Here is a 16,176-nt window from a genome sequence, read left to right as displayed (position 1 = left end):
TATTAAATTACAAAGAGATATGGTGGCAATTACACACCGATGCTGCCACGTTACCAGGATTAAATGATACTATTGCTATTAAACCATTGTTGAACAAATGAAGGCACATATAATATTGTTCACACTTTTTTACTTTTTAATTTTACTTTTTAATTTCAAGTTTCACAATATAACCACCTCATCAAATTTTTAAGAACATATACATTAACATTCTATTTAAGTTTAATAAAATTTTTTTTACAACATATTCATATAATTAAAATATATATTATTAATACTCACATATTTAATTGTCAAAATACGAAAAATTTTTTAACATATATTTATAAATACATATTTATATTATATATCAATATATCTAATTATTTATTATATACAGTTGCGTTTTTTAAGTATGTTCATGTAATAAGGTTTCGCACTTTGATTTACTTCAACATTCAATAGTGTTTTATAGGAGTTGACCTTTCATATTCAATTTGCACATTTATTCCCTTAACATATTTATACAGCTAATAATATTTACAGTTACATTTATTATTATATCAATTATTATCATTTTTATTTTGTACTTCTTAATGTTTACATTTTAAAATGGTGCAATACAGATTTATTGTGTTCAGTTCAAATGAACTTATTAATTTTTAGGGATATGTATAGTTTTGTTTCTAACTCACATGTCAAATATTATGTCTATTTATAATCTGTGACTATTAACAACCTGCTTCGTAATTAAGTTATAGTACAGGTTTGGAGATGTTATGCTGGGTGTGTTTATGTTGTTTTACAAATTTTTGGTGTTAGAGAATTAATCTGTTTTATAAATTAAATTGCACAGTAGCACTTTAAATATAGTTGTTAAGTCAGCCCAGATTCGCGCCTAAAAGTTTATTTAAGATGGCGTACACATTAAATGAATGAGTTCTGAAGAAGCCTACTATGGATAGGTGAAAGCGCTTAACTCTACATTTTGTTTGTAATATGCAGTTTTATTTTTGATTGTTCTTAATAAACGTTAGCTGTGGTCATCACATACTGTGTTTCCTCATTAGTTGCGTGAGAAGATAGCACAGTACTGTTTCATTTTGGTTGATTTTCCTCGCAACATTGTTTTCCGTAGTCACCTATATAAGACACGAACCAGCTCCTCTGTACATACAACACTCTTGCAACAACAAATATTTCAGTAACAACATACCACCTCTTTGTAGCCCCATTTCGTCATGCTTTCAAAACCCTTATACATCACTATTTTAATATTACTACTTCTCAACTTATCCTATCTTTTCTACCTCACCCAGCCCATTAATACCTACCACTCTCAATCGTTCCATGTAACCAACCATCTTACTTCACCTCTTTCATATTCACACACCCCAATTTCCCCCCACCTATATCCTATAAAAAACATTCAACTTTTTCCATATAAACTTATTACCTCTCATATACATTCTTCTCCCGTAGTAACTAGCAAATCTTTCAGAATCATAATAGAATCCAATCTATACTCTAAAGAGTCCAATAACCTCTCTAACCCAATACTTTATCTGATTACCATTCTATTATCAGGAGATGTCCATCCTAACCCTGCCCCCCCACCTCAACCACTATAGACAAGTCCATATTACTGACTTCTCTTAACTCCCAAAGTATAGTTAACAAAATCCCAAACCTCCATGCCTGGCTCATACATAATAAACCTGACATCCTATCCATCTCTGAAACATGGTTAAAACCCTATATAAAAGACTCTGAAATAATTCCACCCAACTATTCTATCATTAGAAAAGACAGATCCCCCAAAAAAGGGGGAGGAGTAGCTCTCCTATACTCATCCTCCTTGTCAGTCACCCCCTATAACAAACCTACTCCACACTTTAATAACGCTGAACTACTCTTAACACTACTTCAAGTCAACAAACACAAGCACATATGTATAGCTTCCCTCTACATTCCCCCAGGGGATAATATTTCTACACTTGAAGATATCCTCTCCTGGCTGTCCACAAACATTAACAATGAAACAATAATCTTAGGAGACATGAATATTAATTGGTCCTCCATTCAGTCTCCCACAAACCCACTTAACATCAACCTCTACAATTTTTCTCAGCTAATCAACTCTATAACACGCCCCTCAAAAAAACCTCTCTAGCGGTAGCATTCTAGACTGGATTTTAGTCTCTCATCCCCATTATTTCTCTGACAGTGGTACTCTTCCTGATCCCCTTAGCGACCACTTACCCATCTTCACACATCGACTCCCCTTACTCCTACATCGCACTCACAATTATATTACTATCGGCAACCAAAAGAACTTTAACCCAACAACCTTTTCAAACGCTCTAAAAGCAATAAATTGGAATAGTCTAAAAACACTATCTCTAGATAATGCAGTTGCCCACTTCAACTCAACCTTCTTAAACCTTCTAGACTACCATGCTCCCTTAAGGACAAAAAGAATAAAAATCAAAACTGCCCCTTGGCTAACCAAAGACACACTAGCAACCATGCAACACTACCAGAAAAATAGGACCCCCCTCATCCATAATGAATACAAAACACTTCGAAATAAAGTAAAAAAGCTCATCATCTCTGATCGACAAAATTACTTCTCCATACTCCAAAACAATAATAAAACTAACCCTCAGAAATTTTGAAAAGGAATCTCCACTCTTCTCAATCCCAGCAAACCAGACACCCCCACCCCAGACCCTAATGCTCCCGATATAGATTTGGCTACCCAATTCAATTCTTTTTTTCATTGATTCTATTTCCAAACTAACCTCATCATTCTCTAACATCTCTACACTCTCCCATTCACTCCTGTCTTCCTCTACCAACACTCTACCCTCCACCGCCACCTCACCCCCATTCTCATCTACTAATTCTCTACCATCCAGCTCTTCTCCTACTTTCATGTCCTCTTTATCATCATCACCCCCTAATACCCCTTCCCATTCCCTGCTTTTCTCATTAAAACCTATCCCCACATCTACCATAAAAAAACTCCTTCAGAAATTGAAGCCATGCACTAATGCTCCTGACAACATCCCTTCTTACTTTCTTAGCATAGCCGCCGAAGCGATTGCCTACCCCATTAGCATTCTAATCAACCGCTCTATTCAAGAAAGCAGAGTACCCTAAATCTGTAAAAAGGCCTTTATCATACCACTACACAAAGGAGGCAATAATAACAATGTTACTAATTCCCATCCCATCGCCATCCTGTCTCCCATCTCTAAGCTCCTAGAAAAGTGTTTCCAACTACAACTCCTACCACATCTCTTAGATAATCACCTACTAACTCCCACACAACATGGATTCAGACCAGGTCACAGTACTATGACAGCCCTCCTCTCCTTCCTTGAAACTGTAAATAAAGCCCGGGACTCTGGTCATATTGTTTCTACCCTACTACTTGACCTTTCTAAGGCCTTTGACACTATTTCTCATACCCTACTTTTAACTAAACTCTCTACGCTCAACCTATCTCCTTCCTCTTTGAACTGGTTCTCCAGCTACTTATCCAATAGATATCAAGCAGTAAAATGGAAAAAGGCCATGTCCTCATTCCTCAATACCCCAACCAGAGTTCCCCAAGGTTCCATACTGGGTCCCCTCCTCTTTAATATATTTATAAATGATTTCCGCAACTCTATCCCTTTCACGAATATCATCCAATACGCAGAGGATTCAACTATTATCTGCTCTGCCACATCTATCCCTACACTCCTAAAGCTTACTCAAGATGCTTTCTCAACCACTGAGCAATGGATGAAAAAGAATCACCTAGCACTCAATGCTGCTAAAACCAAATTAATGGTATTTACTCCCTCCAAAGTCACCTCTTTCGACACAAACTCATTCTCTATTACCAGTCAAAATAACACATCTCTGAAACTGGTGTCTGAGACCAAGTTACTTGGGGTCCAAATAGATAGTCAGCTCAAATTCAATTCCCACTTACAGTTAAATATAAAAAAAAAACCCATCAAAAACTAGGCATGCTCTACCGACAAAATCATTATCTTACACCTGCCACTAAAATCACTCTCTCTACATCTTTACTTATCCCCTCCCTTCTCTATGGAGCTCCACTCCTATCTAATCTACAATCCTCACTGAAAACACAACTTTCCTCTTGCTACAACAAAATTGCCAAGTTCGCTACCAGCCATAAGTCCTCCACTCACCACTGTTCCTCTCTCCACATACTAAAATGGCTAGAACTACCCAATCATCTCACCTATACTCAACTTACTCTTGCTCACAAGCTCATTTTCAACCCCTCCCTCTGTCCCTCCCTTTCTTCTGCCTTTAAAATGCACCTACCTGACAGAGTACTAAGGTCTAATAACCAAAATCTATTAGAAGTATACAAATCAACTCGTCCCCCAGGCAAAAATCTTCTATCCTATGGTCTAGCACGTCTCTGGAACTCCCTACCGCCGTTCATTCGTACCATCCCTAACCGCTTTATTTTCAAAAAAATCTCTCCACTCAGATCTAGTAACCCAGTGGGAATGCTCCTGCTCCCACCCCACATAACTTACACTGGCTATTTCCATCTTCCTTTCATCCCCTGTTTACACTAGCAATTTTCATTTTTCTTAACTCTTAACTCATACCTCCTTGTAACTCCTAAGATATTTGCAAAGAATGCAATAAGCTGCACCTCTTAAGTGTATGCTTCCTATGATGTAATGGCTCTCAGTGTTTATTTTGTAATGTTCCTTTTGCTAGTCTGTATCATCTGTAAGTTTCATCGCTAGTTTGTATTAATTGTAATGTTTGCTCGGATCTATGACACTTGTAAAATTATAATCAAAAATCTATTGTAACCTTGATTGTTTTTGGAGCTTTTCTCTCCAGGGCTCCATTGAAAATGGGTTCTTTTTGGCACAATGGACTATCCTGGTAAACCAACTGCAAATAAATAAATGTACTAAGTGAAACTACACAGTACACCTGGGTTCTGTACAGGAATGTATCCAAGTTTTGAATAGGAGATCTTTTAGTAGGGATTTAAAAGTATGTTTACTATTTAGACATCTAATGTCAGGGGGTAGAACATTCCAGGCCTAAGCAACTACATAGGAATAAAGAGATTGGCCTGAGCTATGTAAGCAATTGGTAACAGGCAGTAGGGCGGTATTGGAACTTCTTAGTTGACATGAAGTGTTATGGAAGGTGAGTAGACCAGAGAGGGCAGGTATTTTATTTGGTTGGTATAGCAGTTGATGGGTCAGGAGAAGTTGATTGTATTTTAGTAGATTAGGGAGTTCTAACCATCCTAGTTGTCTTAGGGAGAGGCAGTGGTGAGAACGAAACTTAGCATTGGTTGCAAATTTTGAGATTTTATTGTAGCAGGTAAATAGTTTCAGAAGGTTAGATTTGTTTAGGTTAGTTAGAACTTGGGGAAGTGTATAGTAAGGTGCAGAGTAGATGGGTATGAGAGAGTGATTTGGGATTCCTGTGTAAGGAATTATCATATATATTGCATTTTAATAAATGAACATCTACTCATATACAAATATATGTAATTTTGGTGTATTTCTGTCATATCTTAGTTGGTATATTGTATGTATGTAATGACATGTATCTTGAGCACATAACAAGTTGGTTATACAAGATCTGATTATAACTCTCTGGGCATTGTTATCTGAGCATGGTTAATCTGGTGCTTCATTCATTGTACCAGACATATTCTGCTTGAACAAAAATTAGGACTGAGATTCAGTCTGCTGTAGCCTGCTGTCTACACCCATGATGACTTCCTACATGTCCATAATGTTTGGTAGTCTCCCTCTGGCTGACATTAAGCATAGGATATCAGTGCTCTGTAAGTATTTTCTAATACTGCAGTTCTCTGACTGACTTTCACCAATGCCCAAGTAAGATTGAATTAATTGAAGATTCAACAGCCACCGTGCTGTCTAGTGCACATTCCACACAACACACAAGTCCACCAGAGCAAGACATCATAGCCGCAGTTGCACCTTTTTGCAATTAGAACTGCCATGCTAAAGGAACAAATTCTTAGTGGTTGTTAGTTTGGGAAACCTGTTATTTTGTAAAAGCAATAGTATAGGAAGTCAGCAACCAGCACAAACTCTAAGTACAGGCAAACAATCACCAGACAGTTTTCGTATTATAATTAATGGCTTGGTGACATGAGGGCTTCAGAGCCATATCTTGTTGTGAATGCTTGTCTAGAAATCCCACAACAGATATTCTCAAATGAGGCAAAACTACTCTTTTATTATGCAGACATAACATTTGTAGTATTTATGTGCAGTAAAATCATAACAAAGCTGGTATGCCTTTTTTTCCTTTGTCTTACCTAAAGTAAAAAGATGTGTGAACACTGTAGCAGAATCAAGTAAAGAATCTACTTAATTGCTAACATTCATTATAGCAATTGAATTTGAAATGACAGACGTTTCATTATCATGTTAAATGGTATTCATATTTAAAAGTACATGAGCACAACTCATGGTACACACAACTCATGGTACAGAGATAAGGCGATTTGTGCTGTTCCACTATTAAATGATTCATAGTCATGCAAATTCACTGTAGCATTACATCTAATTAAAGTAGAATTTGTATGATTTTGAATCACTCAGCTAAGCAGTTTGAACAAATGCTCAACTAAATGCCCTACCAATCTAAACTAGTAGGCAATGTCGGCACCTAGAAGACTACACACACGCACAAAAATACAGATGGCAGCAGGCAGTCTCACACATGCATACACTCACAAATATTGGTAACAGCAGGCAGTTAGAAATACACACATGCCTTACATGCCTGCTCTTAGGGCAGACTAATCATAGAAACCTAGACAAACCCACAGAGATACACAGACACAGACACACACACAGACACAGACACACACACACACACACACACACACACACACACACACACACACACACACACACACACTTACAAATGCAGATAACAGTAGACAGTGATACACACAGACACAAACTAACACAAATACAGATAGCAACACACACACACAGCAAATGTCACCTCGCCACAGACACACACAGTTTGCATGCTTGCACTTAGACAAAAAAAAAAAAATACAGTCTCACACATGAAACACACACACAATCTGTCAGACAAATACCGGTAGCTGCAGTTACACACACACACACACACACACACACACACACACACACACACACACACACACACACACACACACACACACACAATACAAATGGTGACAGACACACACACACACACACACACACACACACACACACACACACACACACACACACACATGTATGCTGCCAGACAGTCATACTCGCATCCAGTGCCTTCACATACTTCATCTGTGATCTTCCTATCTATAGCATCCTCAGGGCATGTCAAATTATGGGCCTATACCATGGAGAGACAAATGCGTGTACACACTCATAATAAACGGTTTGCTCATTCACTCAACAGATGGAGTCTATATTAAATCAGCGAATGCTTAAAAAAGCGAACGCTGATTTATCGACCCCATGTAAGTGAAAGCTTAGGATCCTGAACACTTAGAACAACGATTTTTTTTTCCCCAGGGAAAAAAGTCGCTGTTCCAAAACAGAAAAAAAAAAAAAAAAAAACTTTAAAACATTACATAAAGCGGGGGGGGGGGCTTCACCCCCACGCCCCCCAACTTAAATGTACCAACTCCGAGATCATACTACATGATGAAAACAGCAAAATAATGAAGGCGGCCAAGCAATTTCTTTCACAGGAAAAGAATTTGCTTATATGCCGTTTTGTGCTTTCAAGTTCGATCAAGATGCATTTGAAAGAATATATCTTCGATCATATAATAGGGAACCAACAGACACCACTCACACATTGTCCCAATGTCCCACCAGTTATAGACACACTAACATATCCTGTACCACTTATCTGCAGATAAAGTGTTGCATACACTTATGGCTTTTATGCAGAGTTCTGCTTTGAAACAGTGAAAATCAAAATTCATAGGCTTTTATTCCAGAAACAGCTTTACATACTCTTTGTATTTAAAAGATTATTCTCTTTTTATTAATAATATTTCATATTCGTCCTTATTTAGGCTTCAAAAGTGGCACAGGGTTGGCAATCAGCAGTCCTTTTCTTGATTCCGACAGTGAACCCTCCACTCCTGTTAGCCCAGAAGTGCCCCAGGTCGACTGGGAAAGAAGAACAGAATCCTGCCGATCCATTAAGAAACCTCATTCCAGTGACAGCACAGTAATGGTAAGCAGGAAAAAGATCTCTGCATTTTAGTGAATAACATCTAAAAACATGGATAGCTAAATTAAATTTATAGGTTCAACAATTACATTTTAGAAGCTTTAGTGTAGTATTTGAAGACTGTGCTAAAATTTGAGTGAAAGTCTGAAATCCTAGCAGTCACACCAAACTATGTATTTTTAGCTAGGTATAAGTCCTAGAGACACCAATTATGACTTTTTAGCTAGGAATATGTCCTAGAGGCATTATACTTGAAGAAACTAGATCTGATGTCAAATCTGAGTCTATGAATGCATCATCTGTTAAGCCTGACTTGGTTTTAGTTTCTTTGTAGGGGGGCTGCATTAGCAATGCATATCTGTACCCTAGATTGATTAGTGTAGTCAGTGGCAAGAAAAATCATCAAAGTTGGACCCTCCAGGCTCAAATGGCTCATCTAAAGCATACTCATACTTGTGGCCAAATGTAGACAGGGCAAATCACCACTGCATGCATGGTGATTAAAGTGCAATCACAGTGCATACACTATGGGGATTAATGTGTGAAAGGTCACCAGTAGTCAGCAAACTCACACTGGCATGGTTGGGACATCAATAGAACATGACAGTACTGTGGAAGGATTGTCGAACAGACATTACACATAACTGTCGGATCCATACCTCTCAATTGTCCAGATTTTTGCAGAATGTCCAGATTTTTGCCTCATTTTTCTGATCGTTTCCTCATAAAATTTTGTTTTTCTGGCAAATCATTGGGAAGTCATTGAAGAATGAAGTTAGAAAATAATGGCAGATATTTGATTTTCAGAGTACATACTCTGCAGAAAGTTTATGCTAATGCAAAACATGTTAATCTATCAACATCTTAATTTTTTAAGAACAATATTTTAAAAAATGTCCCATTTTTGGGCCTCTGTTCCTTATTCTATATAGCTTTGCCCAGATTTCTTGCTCTAAGATGCTGAGAGGTATGATCAGAGCATGACTATAATGTGGGATTAGTAGAGTGTATAGGACAGCAGCTGCCTGCAGATGTACTACAAAAGGTTCAGCAAACAGCCTAAAACGTGATACTTCTCTCGTCAGGTTAAGTACTTTGGTTGTATACCATATAACATTCTAGTAGAAAAGCTTGAACCACCATAAGTTGTAGTCAGCTTTGCAGTGATCACACTGATGAGTAAGGGAAATCTTAAGCTAGAGGTTAGCAGAAATAACACAACTGAAAGGAGTATATTACTGGGTAATTTTTATTGATCTTCAGTTTGGACTGTCCTGTGGACAAGAATGAAACTCTTGCACTGGAAATATTTAGAATCATATTCATTTCAATTGTGTGACTGCAATGTTGAAATTGACAGGTTAAAAAAAATATTATTGTTATTATTAATGGGAAATGCACCTCAATATGCAGTCAGAAGATCAGAGAAAAATAAAATAGTTTAGAGTTACTGGCTGCTTAATCTAACCTCTGGAAATGACAGGAAGTTATTAGTGCTTAGGAAGGATAAATGGATGAAAAATCATAGAATTAATTTGTAGAATAAAATCATGGTGAGTTTAGATGGGACAAAAGGGAAGGTGTGGAAAGAGTTCTTTAGTGAAAAATTCCCATTTATAACCTTTGGAAATGCAGAAGACACGTACTGAAATTATATGAGAGTTGTTTAGATGGGTGTAGCTACTTTGATGACAACAGGTAATGCAAGAGGCTGTATGGTCAAGCTGAAGAAAGGTAATGAAAAGGTAAGGCCAGAGGTCTAGTTGGTATTTATAAAGTGTTCTATCAACTAACACACATTATTTCTCAGATATGTAAAATGGGTAGATTGGGGGTGATCCTAAAATGTATTGCCGTTACTATAATAAATAACATTGTGGAAATGTTGCCACTTTAGTCTTAAAGAAATTGAAAGAACAACTAAGTAGAATTGAAAGAACAATTAAATAAAATCCCTTTGTGCCAGGCTTAGCTTGCCTAACTTCAAAGACACCTCAAATGCCTATCTAGTATAGAAACTCTGATCAAAAAGTGTACTATAATTTGGTCTGACATACTATATATCTATGAATCCATTTCATTAATATTTACCAGTTGATAAAGTATTGTAAAGTTCATTGGGTTAGCCTTAATCCTCATATACCTCTTTATTATACATTTGTAACTTCCGGGTGTATTAAAATAAAGCAAAGGCAAAGCTGTCAAAGTATTACTTGTTAACATTTACTGTCATCTTCAGGCAGGTTGGCTATTCTGTCATAGATCTGGTATTGACCTGGAAATGATAGTTATGCTAATGCACACCGTAAGATGCATCTCCTGAGTTATCTGCTATGTATCCTGCAGAAGTAATGTCTGCCTTATCAAGTAACACTGAACAGACTTGCTCAGTGGAACCACTGTGAGAATGATATGGCCTTTCTCAACTACACAGACACCTATAAATATTTTACTTAGAATCTTTCAATATCCCATCCTCAGCTAAGAGAACAGCTTTCTTTTATTATGATTTTATATTAGGACTGGAATTATTCATATAGTGGCAGTTGGTGTTTACCTGATCTGTATGAGTTGGGAAACACACAAAATGGCACTAAGTGTAGTTATTTTATTGGTCAGCAGATGCAGTAGTCAGTTTTCTGTATTTTCTATGGTGGAATAAATTTGGCTCATTTCACAGAGCTCAGCAAAGCTTGGCATACTAGCCTATGTTCCTGAAGTGTTTTATTTGCATCCAGTGCCATCCAGGCAAAGCGAAGTACTTTTGATTGATAAATTGAACGTCTTTAATGTATTTAAGCAAATCACTGCTAAGTTTGTTAGAGGCAGCATTGCACTTGTGAGTTTCTTACTGTGTTTTTACATTAGGAGGACTGGGATTATTCATGTTATTGGCAATAGATGTCTGCTTGGTCTATCAGAACTGGAAGATATGCAAAAGGGTTCTAAGTGTAGTTGTTTATTGGTCAGAGGGTTTAGTAGTCAGATTTCTGTATTTACAATGCTGTTAGAAATCCTACACATTTACATGGAGCTGCTCAGTGAACCAATACCCTGTAGAGGCACAAATAACTAGAAGCAAATATACCCTATAGAATTTCCCATAAAGCAGTATCCTATAAAACTGTTAAGTATAGAGCAAATATCTTGTGCACTGACAAAATTAGAACAGCTACTTTGTGTGTCGAGTAGCAATACCATTCAGTTTAGTAGAAGTTAATATTTTATAGTCTAGTCTTCCTCCACTCCCTCTCCCAAAAATGCACCGTAATACTAGCCTTCTGTTAACCCCTGTACGACACAGCCTTGTAGCTCACCAATTAGAGGCCATTCAACATGGATATGCAATTTCCTAACTTCTCTGCAGCCAGCTTGGTGGATATAGGTATCTTGAGGCAATGTAGCAATTTTTCTCATGTTTACTGGCAACCACTTAATCCTTAAAGTAAAAGCTACAGTATGTGAGAGATGTACATACATGATGTCACTGGAGGCTAAACTCTCGTATAAAAGCATACATGCAGGTTAACAAATCCACACACAAAACACATAAATCAATGGATGCTAAGGCCCTTAAATGCAATCGTCTTAGACAACAAAGATCTCCTACACCACCCATCAACAAAGAACAAAAGCAGCACCTAATACCACACTTGCAACCACACTCGTGTATAAAGCCAAAGCCCGTAAGGCAAGCAAACACACTTTCTAGGACTCTAGTCATATGGCACTCCATTGTAAGACATTCTGATACCCCTCTAACCAGGCTAAACAAGGAGAAGATAACCATTAGTTGCCTATCCCAGACCAGGGTCTGCCAAATTATGCACGCAGTCAAATTACTGCACCACAGGTACCCATATGATTCGATAATAGTCCATGTAGGTGTGCATGACCTGAGATGTACCTGCCTAGACTATCTGAAAAGAAACATTATGGATATCTCTGACTGTGTGTCTTTGGCTGGTATGAGCCTAGCATCGAGCAGCATATTATTTTCGTCAAGGATGAATGACGATGCCACAGTAAGAACAAAAGAGGACTGATTTTTAACAATCTGCTGAGTTCCTAGTGTCATTCTAAGGGGATCCAGTGTTTGTCAGCATGGGAAGACATGGCTGACAAACTACATTGCTTTGCCAAGAATGGTCTGCACTTGTCCCCTCTTGGCTTTTGAATATGCTAAAACTTTATCTTCTCCCATAGAGCCTTTTTTAGGCAATGCCAAATATGACAAACCTACTGACATAGCAGAATCAGCTCAACTGAACTTCAAGGTGTTACTTCGCAATTCCAATAGCCTAAACAAAAAACTACACTCCATCCAAGCCCTCCTCAACCTGGAAAATATTGTCATCTGTGCAATTACCGAAACATGGTTTAAAGCTGCAGAGAATACCTTAGCACTGTAAGGTTTTGCAAGGTTTCTGTGTCTTCCATACTTTTAGACCAGTAGCTGCACAGACAGTTACTAAAGATGGAGGTGTCTCAGTATGCATCAGTATCAATACCTCTAGTTTGTAAACAGGATGAAGCACTGGAGTTTCTCCACATGCAGGTTACCATATATAAAATCCCTTAACATATACTATCAAGCTATAGGTCACCCCCTATGTCCTAAGAAACTCAGAGCACATACTTAGACCTACTGGAGAGACTCACTATCTAACCTAATGTCTCACTCATGAGGGACTTAACACCTCTATAGAGTAGAAATCCTACACAGCTTCAAATCTGCAGGCACAGAGATTCCCTGACTTACCTAGCACATACATGTTGGGGTCATTTATTGCACGGTTCTGACTAGTTTGCTACTTGTGTGTCTCTGCTATCCTTAAACAAAAACATAAAAAAAACAAAAAAATCTTGCTATTTTCCCACTTTCTATAATTTTTTATATAATTTTCTATAATTATATATAATTATAGATATATATATAATTATCTATCTATATATCTATAGATATATATATATATATAATTATCTATAATTTTCTATAATTTAGAACCCCCAGTCATATATAACAGGCTGCTTATCAGATAGCCTCAGTGATCACTCCCCAACATTCCTACTCAAAAAATACCTGTACCAAGCTAAACCTGTCATCTATCGTCAAATACGTAAAAAAATAAACTTTAACCCACTCACATTCATCTCATCCCTCAAAGAATGTAACTGGCATGCTCTAAAGTACCTCAGTCTAGATGACTCAGTTGAATCTTTTAATACTACCTTCCTGAACATCCTTAATTACCATGCCCCCATAAGATTTTCCAGAACCAAAGCGCAACCCTCCCCATGGCTACAGAAAACCACTAAGTCAGAAATGAAAAACAGGGATAACGCCTGGGAGCACTGTCGCAAAACCAAAACCCCCGCAGCTAGACAGAAATTCCTAGAACTACGAAATAGAGTCAAAAGCTAATAAAACTGGACAAATTCCAATACTACCAGTCTGCCCTAGACTCCTCACAACACAGCCCCAAACAATTCTGGTCCTCCATAAACTCCATCCTCCACCCAGGTAAAGTCAGTACCCCTCCTCCTAACATCCCTCACTCCTCAGAAAATATTGCTACCTCATTCAACACACACTTCACCGAAACCATACTATCACTAGCTAAACAACACAACCCCCCTCCCCTCCAACCCACACCTTCAACTAGTAATCTCCCCACTGCCTTCTCTTTTTCTCCTGTACCTACCTCCAACATAAAAAAACTCTTAACTAAACTTAAACCCACCAAATTAGCAGCAGACAACCTCCCAAGTGAATACCTACAAATCGCAGCTGATGCTCTGGCCTACCCAGTATCCATCTTGATTAACCGATCTCTGTCAGAAAGTTATGTTCCCACATTGTGGAAAGTCTCACATATAATTCCCCTCCACAAAGGCGGACGCTCTGCAGAACTAACCAATTACCGCTCCATAGCTATTCTCTCTCCACTCTCCAAAATACTAGAGAGATGCATACACTCTCAGGTCTCACACTACCTCCTTACTAACAACCTCCTTTCCAGTACTCAGCATGGTTTCCGACCAAACCATAGCACCACCACTGCCTTACTCTCCTTTACTAACACTATCCTTAAGCATAAAAACAATGGCTATCTCTCCTCTGCTACTTTCCTAGACCTATCTAAAGCATTTGACATGGTCCCACACAAACAACTTATCTCTGTCCTCAGTAACCTATCCTTCTCACAATCAGTCACCAACTGGTTTCAGAGTTACCTGTCTGACCGCCAACAATCCGTTGTATGGCAGAATGACATATCTCCCCAACTACCTGTCTCCATAGGGGTTCCCCAAGGATCCATCCTTGGACCCCTACTTTTCTCTGTTTACACCAATAATCTAGCCTCTGCCACCAAACATGGCACACTCATCCAATACGCAGATGACTCTACCATCATCTGCTCAGCCCAGTCCCTACCCAAACTGCATAAAGTCACACAGGAAGCCTTTTCCTCTGTTGAAACATGGTTATCCGATGCCCAATTAATACTCAACCCAAACAAAACTAAACTACTCATCTTCCAACCCACCAAACATACTCAAAACAACTCTCACTTTAACATCACAGCAAAAGACAACACCACTATATACCCAACTGAACACACCAAATTGCTAGGAGTGGAAATAGACAATAAACTAAAATTTGACATTCACATATCCATGACCATAAAAAAGTACACAAAAAACTAGGAGCATTATACAGAAATAAACAATTTCTCACCAAAGCAGCAAAGATTTCAATAGCAAATTCCCACCTTATCTCCACCCTACTTTATGCCTCTCCAGTATATACCAACCTAAAGCAATGTGATATAAACAAGCTAGAGACCTGCTACAACAAAATCGCAAAATTCGCCACAGGGGCATCCTACCGTAGTCACCACTGTCTCTCACTTGCTGAACTGGGCTGGCTTGAACTCCCTCACCTCCTTCAGTGGTATCAACTCTCACTCACCCACAAACTAGTAAACCATCCACTAAATGTCCCATCCCTCCAGAATCTACTCCAACCCTATCGCACCACCAGACCACTAAGATCCAGCAACAAAAATCACTTGCAAATCACTAAAGCCAATAACTCTGCTGGTGAAGCACTATTCTCTTGCGCCATAGCCAAATTATGGAACTCACTCCCACCCACAATTACCTCCGTACCATCATGCACCAACTTCAAAACTTTATTAAAAGCACACCTAAAACATGCTGGCTATGCCCTTGCAACTCCCACTCTAATATCATCCACCCCATCCAACTACTACCTTTCTTTCACCTCCACTAACTACCTTGATGATAGCAAGCTCAGATGCTCATAAGCCTAGTACTTATTATACAGCAGGAACTTCTCATTGTTACATTTGTTAATGCCTGTTATGTACTTCACAGATAAAGATTCTAGTTGTCTACTGATGTACTATGTTCTTCATCTGTAAATATGTTGTAAGTAATTTCTATGTTAAATTGTTAATCACTATGTAATCCAATGTAACTACTGTCTGTTTATTTTACTGTGGAGCTTTTCTCCCCGGGCCTCCGCTGAAAATGGACCCACGTCCAGTCGGACACTCCCGGTCAACAAATTTAAATAAATAAAATAAATAAATAAATAAATTATTTAAAAAAAAAAGTTCAGTTACAGAGTTGCTGTTCTGAACTGTTTGTAAGTTTCTTGGAGGCCAGTGCTTACTTGGGCTAAAGGGAAGTCTCTGTGTTCACCAGTGGCAGTAGTTAACACTGAGCAGCCTGCCTGTCTGTCCCTGTAGGAGTGGTTACTGCCTAGAAACTGTAGTTTTATTGGCCATTTTGGGTCAAATCCAAACTCCTTGATCTCTCTCTCTCTTAAAACCCTGCAACTCTCTTTTTGCGCAATCTTGCACACAGAGCAGTGTCTGGCAGTGCCGG

General features: G+C 38.3%; 1 protein-coding gene across 1 annotated transcript in view; it reads left to right on the top strand.

Moving 5' to 3' along the window:
- LOC122812560 (connector enhancer of kinase suppressor of ras 1-like) overlaps positions 1-16,176 on the top strand; it is a 719,099-nt gene that overhangs the window by 274,057 nt on the left and 428,866 nt on the right. The window contains exon 8 of the mRNA XM_044084817.1: positions 8,096-8,259. Within this exon, the coding sequence (XP_043940752.1) occupies positions 8,096-8,259 (164 nt within the window). The remainder of the gene's footprint in view (positions 1-8,095; positions 8,260-16,176) is intronic.

Source organism: Protopterus annectens, chromosome 1.part1 (assembly GCF_019279795.1).
Source record: "Protopterus annectens isolate FY-2018-M chromosome 1.part1, PAN1.0, whole genome shotgun sequence".
Lineage (NCBI taxonomy): Eukaryota > Metazoa > Chordata > Ceratodontiformes > Protopteridae > Protopterus > Protopterus annectens.
This window is presented reverse-complemented; position numbering and strand designations above follow the sequence as displayed.